General features: G+C 51.3%; 2 protein-coding genes across 2 annotated transcripts in view; both read left to right on the top strand.

Annotated features, from left to right (window-relative positions):
- The first annotated feature begins 368 nt into the window (after positions 1 to 368).
- On the top strand, positions 369 to 2,309 carry GP5 (glycoprotein V (platelet)). Its single transcript, XM_010290457.1, has one exon. It carries the CDS (start codon positions 369 to 371, stop codon positions 2,307 to 2,309), a length of 1,941 nt encoding a protein of 646 aa, XP_010288759.1.
- Positions 2,310 to 5,870: 3,561 nt separating this feature from the next.
- The window catches only part of LRRC15 (leucine rich repeat containing 15), a gene marked incomplete at its 3' end in the record, with an annotated part of 7,797 nt that continues 6,209 nt past the window's right edge, over positions 5,871 to 7,458 (top strand). The window contains exon 1 of the mRNA XM_010290456.1: positions 5,871 to 6,151. Coding sequence (XP_010288758.1) covers positions 5,871 to 6,151 — 281 coding nt within the window. The remainder of the gene's footprint in view (positions 6,152 to 7,458) is intronic.

Genomic DNA, 7,458 nt, shown 5'->3' with positions numbered 1-7,458 from the left:
CGTAACTTGGTGTACTGCTTTTCTGTTCAAATAAATACATGACTTATGACTACTTAGAATTTCATCATTATTTTTATATGCTTTTATTATACTTGATTAGTACAAATATAAACAAAGAATACTTGATTTACAAAGAGGTTTATCAGTACTTCTCAGTGTAAGCTGAGCACCTTAGAAATATTTGCAGTCAACAGTAAAGGAGATTTTGAAGCTTGCTTTCAAGCCAAGAGAAATTTTGCACACATTTTGCAACTCTTATGATACATTCATGCAACTTTGTCAGCTGCTAAGTTATTAACCACCTGTGATCAAATCCTGACTCTCCCTTATCTCTTGTAACAGCTAATGTTTCTGGCACTTCAACAAGGATGTTGGTGTTTCGCTTGTCAGTGGTGATCAAGCTTTTCTTCCAGTTGGATGCATCTCTTTGTCCTGACAAATGCGACTGCTCTTCAAAAAATGCAATTCATTGCTCTGGTCCCCACATAAAAGACCTGGAATCTTTAAATCTGCCTTGCAACATGACAAAAATCCACATAACAGACACTAGTGTAACATACTTGCAGGATGTTTTTTCGAGAATGGTGGAACTGCAGCATCTCATCTTGTCTTCAAACAACATCTCTCTAATTTCACCAATGGCTTTTAAAGGCTTGAGAAGGCTAAAAGCCCTCAAGCTGCTAGATAATAAGCTGGTCAAGCTTCCCCCAGAAGTGTTTGATGACATGGTACAGCTTCGGCAACTGATCATTGAAAATAACAGGTTGAAATCCATCGAAGATAGTCTGTTTGACAAACTAGCTAGTTTGGAGGAGCTTTTCTTGAACAAAAACCAACTAACAGCACTTCCTAGTGGCGTGCTGAAGAAACTGGCCAAACTCAAAGTACTAAACTTGTCAAGAAATTGTTTGGCCACACTGCCCAGAAATATATTTAGTGCATTAACCAGGCTTGAGAAGCTGATGCTGTATTTTAACAGGCTGTCTTCAATAGAGACTGGTATGTTTGATAGCCTGAAGGAGCTGCTGGAACTCTTCCTGCATTCCAATAACATCCAGTCTATTGCCCCTGATGCATTTCATTGTCTTCATAAACTGAGAAGCCTAACGCTCTCCAGAAACAAGCTTGAGGTTTTGCCTCCTGGGCTCTTTCTGCACTTGCATGACTTGTCCAAACTGACCTTGTACAGGAACCCACTGAAGTCTCTTCCAGAAGTATTGTTTGGAGAAATGAGGCATCTTGGTAGCCTGTGGCTGTATCACACAAAGCTCTCAACAATACCAGATTTTGTGTTCAGTAACTTGACAAATTTAGAGCTTCTTGTGCTGAGTTTTAATCCAGAGCTTAGTGTTCTTCCTAGGAATGCATTCAGTGGTCTGAGTGAACTGCGGGGTCTTTCTCTGCATACAAATAATGTTTCCAGTCTGCCAGAGGGCATCTTCCTGAGCCTTCAGAAACTGCAGAACATTTCCCTTTTTGATTCAAGGCTTGAGGCTCTTCCTAGAAACCTCCTTCATAATCTCAAGCACCTTCAGAAAGTTTACCTCAATCATACTAAGCTGCAGTCTCTTCCTGGAGATTTCTTTACTGCTTTACCTGAGCTGCAAGAAGTCTTCCTTGACGACAACCCTTGGAAATGTGATTGCCAAATTCTTGGCTTCCAAGAGTGGCTCCAAAAGAGCACGGAGATAGTTAAAAATGTGCCATCTCTACTGTGTGACAGCCCGCTGGCATTACAGAATATTTCTCTTGTGGCCCTAACAGATGATCACCTGAAGTGCCTACCAACCACAGCCGTTACATACCAGATGTTCAGCTCAACTTATTCCCAGGCTTCAACTTCTCTTGTGACAGAGCACTTGACATCATCTTGGGAGACTAGTGTAACAGTGGTGTCTGACATGGATACCAGCACACCCGCATCAATTCCTCCAGGTTTCATCTCCTCACGTGTTCAAGCTGTTGGATGGCCCAGGTTTCATTTCTCAGATGTTCCAACCCAAGCTTCTCCCAGCATTGTAGTAGAAACTAACAGTGTCAGAGGAACAGATTTAACTACTCTTGCCTGGTGGGATGAGCTGCCAGCCCGCAGAAGTGCTAAGCCCTATTTTAATACCAGGATTGCTTATTGTCAGCTATTCTTGTGCCTTCACAGTTTGATTTTAGCACTCCAGACTGTAACCATTGTGCTCAGTCTGTATGTGATGGGTAAAACCAGGCAGCTCTTGCACTCCAGAAATATTCCTACTCAGCCTGTAGTTCTAATAAAATTTTTAAGAAGACAGACAATACCAGCCAAAGAGGATTAGAAGCACTGTTTTGGATGCCTTTCAAGCATTTGGGCAGTTCACACTTGATTCAGATATGGATTACAAATCTTCATAGCAACAGCCACAAAGGCCTTGTTTTTACAGCACAATGAAAATGCTCTTTTATGTGCCTTACGGTGATTGTAATCGCTGTATGTTGCTACAGCACTTGGTGCGTGAACCCAGAGGGAGAGCTGAAAGAAGATCTGTGGTCACCTCTGCGCGTGTGCTACTGGTTTCCTGCTTTGGACTGCAGCCCTTGTCCCTGCCAGCCACCGCTGCCTGCTGCCGTGCTCACGCTGCTCAGGTGGAAGTGGCATCGATGTTGGGAAGTCGCCACAGGGACACGGCTTTAACTGTGCTTTAAGGTTGCCTGTAGTATTCCAAATGCTATTATGCCTTATACTGCCTGCAGTGTTTTGTTTCCTTATTGGGAAAAGAAATAGTATTTTTGAGAAGAGGTGCTGGAAAAGACCTTTTAAAAATGGAGGTGAGGGCAGAATCATTTGGTGCAAGTGTCTTAGTTTTTGCTTTCTGTCCTCAGCCCCTTTCCAGGACATGGCAGGAGGAAGGGGTACTGCTTAAAGCTAACAGTGCTTTCCTCTGGCTTAACCAGAGTGAGGTAAGAAAGATGCTGGGCTAAGAAGTGTAATCTTGATGCATTTTGTTGTTTTGGGTTTTTTTGAAAGTTTGTAACATTACTACGAATCTAAATTTTAAGTAAACACTGTCATCCTTAAATTTTGACCAGTGGTCTGAGAAGCAAGGCATTACTCGCTGCGTGATGCACTGAGTCTTGAAACCAGTACCAGGCAGATGCCCGGGACTGGGGCTTGGCTCCAGAGGAGTGTAGCTGGTTTCAGAGCTGGTCTTGACTGAGCTGGGAGGGAAGGGGTTGGTCTCTCCTGGGCTTGGCTAGCAAAACACAGGCATGCAGCAAAGTGGTAGGGAGCCTGCCTGGTCTGAGGGCCCTGAAGTCTGGCGACCTTTTTTGAAGTTGGCTGGGGGACATATGCATCTCCATCAAGCTGCAGTAAGCAGTAGCATATTCAGTCCTATTCAGTCTCAGACCTTGTCTTAATTCCATAGTATTACTCCCTGAGTTCCAGCCCTTTCAAGTGTTGATATGCAAAAACAAGTACAAGGCTAATGGTCTAGGTTTTGGTCTTCATACTGAAATGTCTTTTATTATTTTGAATGATAGGGAGTAAATAGCTTGTAAATAGACTGGTCGCTGTCAGACTTGCGTGTGCTTTGGTAGCTCTTGGATTTAACTATTAGCTCGTATCTTAATTATGTGACTTAGCTTGTTCTTAAAAGCTCTGACATTGTGCTCAAAAGCTAGGGCTGGATGAAAGAGCCTCTGGAGGTGGTTCCCTGGCCCAGTGGGGAGGAGACCGTTTTGTAGCCTTACTGACTTTCTAATTATTGAGGTCTTTCATGGGTGGCCTTGAAATGGCACTTTACAAGCTTGAGCTGAAGAGAGCTTCCATTTGCCGCAGGCGTGTGGCCTGTTCCCTGTTGTGTGCTACTCTAGGCAATGAGAATAAACTATGGACTGCTTTGCTTCAGAGTGCTCTGCTGCTGGACTTGAATTCCTGTTCTAGGCCGTGAAAAGAGGTAACGTGCTTCGATAGTGTTAAATAACCATCGTCTTGCTGGTGAGGTTTAGCAAGCCTGGCTAAATGGTAGGTAGAGCCATCTCTAAAGGAGGAGAAATGCGTGAAATGCGAGTCGCTACGGCTGGTGCAAAGCAAACCGGGACTGGATTCATAAACAGAAGCACCATAATATTCACTGCAATGTATTTAAGAGAAGCACAAAGCCAACACGAAGCTTTCTTGGTTGTTCTGGGTTGTTACATGCTAGTGTTTAAAAGGAGGCAGTTGTTACAAATTTAGGTTCTTGGTTGGGCAACTGTAATGACCACTTAGTGTTGTTCCAGCCCCGGCGCCGTCCTACCGGTGCCACGCAAGCATCTGCTCGCAGCAGGCAGGAGATAAGTATAATCTGGACTAACGAGGGAATTGTACAAACCACGCTGGTTATTGTTTGCCTCGGTGAGGCACTGAAGAAATGCGCTCGTGGCCGCGGGCCCTCGGACGCCCACTGTCCGATTTTGAAGAAGCAGCAACGGTTGGGTTGCCGCGTGGGTGTATCCCACCTGGGTGTCTGCCCTCTGGAAGAGCAGCAGCTGCCACCCGCCCGAGCCCTCCGCTGGCTGCCCAGCCCTGCTGCGGGGCCGGCTGGGCCTCCGCGCTGCTGCTTTGGCTCCCGCTCTGCAGTCGCTGAGCTCTTGGCACGTGGGGGCTTTGGCACATGGCTGCGCACAGTCGAGCGCTCAGAGGAGGATGATTCGTCTCTACATGCTGTCATCGGGCTTCCCCCATGCTTGAGCCAGACGGGGAAGTGAAGTCAGCAGACAACAAAAGGCAGGAGCAGTACGAGCCTGGGGTGTTTTACTCTGAGGTGTCCTGTTTTGAGCTGCCTCTGATTCATTGCTTGTTGCCCAGCAGAGCTCAGCCCTTCCTGCAAAACTCCCTGGCCTGGGAAATCCCAAGATAGGCTTGTTTATATCCCATCTCTGTTTCCCCTGGAGGAGGGACGGCCCTCGAGGTCAGCGTGACGGCGGCTGTAGCTGGCGGGGAAGCAGCAGGGAGGGTTCCTTGGGGAATGTGCAGCTGCACCTCGGACCCTCTCCCTGGGCAGCATTGCCTCGCTGGTGTCTCAAGGTGCCGATGGCTTGCCATCGCCGCTGTACTGGCAAGGCTTCTCCCAGTCCCTTTACGAACTACCGCCTGGCCTCTGCCACCCGGCTGGGCCGGGGACAGCGGGCTGGAAAAGGTTGGAGGTATCTAATCCCCGGTCCAGGAAGGGGTGGATTCAAAGCACGCCTGTGCTCGGCAGCTGAGGGGACCCGCTCCACACCCTGGGCTGCTGTGCGGGCCTGGGATGCGGCGTCATGGTTGGCAGCCCTGTATGTCAGCCAGACCTCCCGGTCCCAGGAGCCGCCTTCAGGAGCGCTTGGAGTGCGTCGCCAGTGCAGCCCAGCCACGGGTGTTCCGTGACTTGCTCGGTTCCCTCAAACGCTCGTTGCTGCGGCGGCTGCTCCTGCGCTCTCAGCTTTGGAGCAGTGGGAGCCTCCGAGCGCCATGCTGGGCCATGGGAGTACGCGGCGTGTTTCCAGCCTGACCTCACCACAGGTGCCGTTCTTTGGTTGTCGGGACTGGAGCGCACAGAGTCCCCTCCTAACAGCTTGAAGAGCATGGTGGCACGGGGCAAATTAACTGCTGTTCTGCCTGCTTCCCCGCTGCTGCAGGACCCTTCCAGGCCACTCGTGTGCTGGGCTCATGTCCCCAGCATCTCTGCCCTTTCTGTCTCACCTCTGCCATGTGAGGCCAGCAGCTGCTGGAGGGCCTTTGCCACTGCTTGCAGAGGGGAGGGAGCTCAGGTGGGCACCTACTAAATACAGCTCAGTCCTCCAGCGTGTAGCAGCAAGATCGGAGCCTGCACCTTGGATCCTCCCTCTCCCGGTGGCAAAGAGAAGCTGGGTGATGGCAGATGTGCTCAGAGGAGACACCCAGCAGCGCTCCGTGGTTCAGGAGCGTGTGTGACCGCTGGCTGCAAGGCGGGAGCTCTGGGATCCTCTGCCTGACGTTACGGAGCATTGGCCGCGTCTCCTCCAGGCCTCTGACCAGCACATCTCGCCTGGGGAAGCTGATTCAGCAGCCATGGTATCAGAGCACAGCATTTCCTAGGGATGACGGAATAGCGGGGAGGATATGCAGCCAAAGGCACCTGCGGGACAAGGCCGGGGTTGCGAGTGCTTACAGCCTCTCAAAGTGAGCAGGAGGCCTGAAGCTCCTGCTTTGCATCCAGAGATGGGCAAGCTGTGGAGGTGTTATGCCTCCATTTTCCTAGCCCGAGTCTGGCTTCACATCCCCTTGGCTCCTGGGTGTCCGTGGGCCCAAAAAAAACCTCTTGCCTGGGACGTGGGAGGTGCATCCCCCTTCATTGTGGGGTGGGGGGCTGCTGATCCAGGCTCGGCCCCTCTTGTGCAATCGCTGCTGTAGGACTGTCGTGTTTCTCCGCGATGTGCCAGGCTTCCAGCTGTGCCTTTGTGTGTCTCTAGATGAAAAGATGTCTCTAGATGAAAAGAAAAGCCCGGGGCAGGGAGCCAGCGACGGCTGGCAGCGGCTCCCCAGCCTGCTGTGCAGTTCTCTGTCGGATTCCCCTGGGTGCTGGGGGGAGATGGGGCCCCTTCCCCCTTGGGGTGTCAGGAAGGGGTCCCTGGGGCATGCCCTGGTGCCAGGGCTGGCTTTACAGAGATGGAGAATGGGGAGAAGCTGGTCCAGCAAACACCTTCCAGTGCATTAGCAGGGACAGCCCCCTGCCATTGCCTCCTGTTCCAGCTGGTCCTTCCCCCCTCTCACAGCGCCCATCGGACAAGCTCTTTCCGCTTCGGATTATCTCTGCAGGCGGATTTGGCCGCAAGCCCCACATTCCTTCCAGCCTAGCACTGCCCTGAGCCCACGCCAAGCCCTGCGTGCTGCTGCTATCGCGTGGGGCTCGGGCCAGGGTCGAGCCTGGAGGAGACGGTCCTGCTGGCGCTCAAGTTCCTAAATGCCATTTTCCTTGAGCTCCAAGAGGTTTTGTGGTGGGTCTCATGCTGGTGCTTGGATGGAGGTTAGCCTGATGGACATCCCTGCTGCCCACCCTGGAGGGACCAGGGCTGCTGCTCCTTCCCAAAGCTCCCACCCTGCATGTGTGCTTCCCCAGGGAAGGCAGGACCCATCCCCTGGGGCAGATGTAGATAAGGCAGCCCTGGCCCTGCGTACCTCGAGTGGAGAGTTGAAAATGCCATGGCGGCTGGATCGCTGGCCCTATGGAGGAGCTTTCTTACTTGGGCTCCTCAAAGGGTTGGGGGTGTGTGCAGTGGGGAAGGGGCTCTCTGATGAGTGGGAAGGGACCCAGCACCAGTACCCAAGTGACTTAATGTATCTTGCTTCACTCCTCAGCCATGGCTTGAGCCTACATGTCCAGCTGCATGGCTCAGGCCTGGAGGTGACCCCCACACGCTGGAGCACCAAGGGGACCCCTCCCCTGGCCCCGAGCCCAGCCCTCCACCCTCCTCCTCCGCTGCAGTAGA

Source organism: Phaethon lepturus, unplaced genomic scaffold, assembly GCF_000687285.1.
Source record: "Phaethon lepturus isolate BGI_N335 unplaced genomic scaffold, ASM68728v1 scaffold21667, whole genome shotgun sequence".
In the NCBI taxonomy this organism is placed as follows: domain Eukaryota; kingdom Metazoa; phylum Chordata; class Aves; order Phaethontiformes; family Phaethontidae; genus Phaethon; species Phaethon lepturus.
Note: the sequence above shows the minus strand (reverse complement) of the source record. Positions and strands in the feature narration are given on the sequence as shown.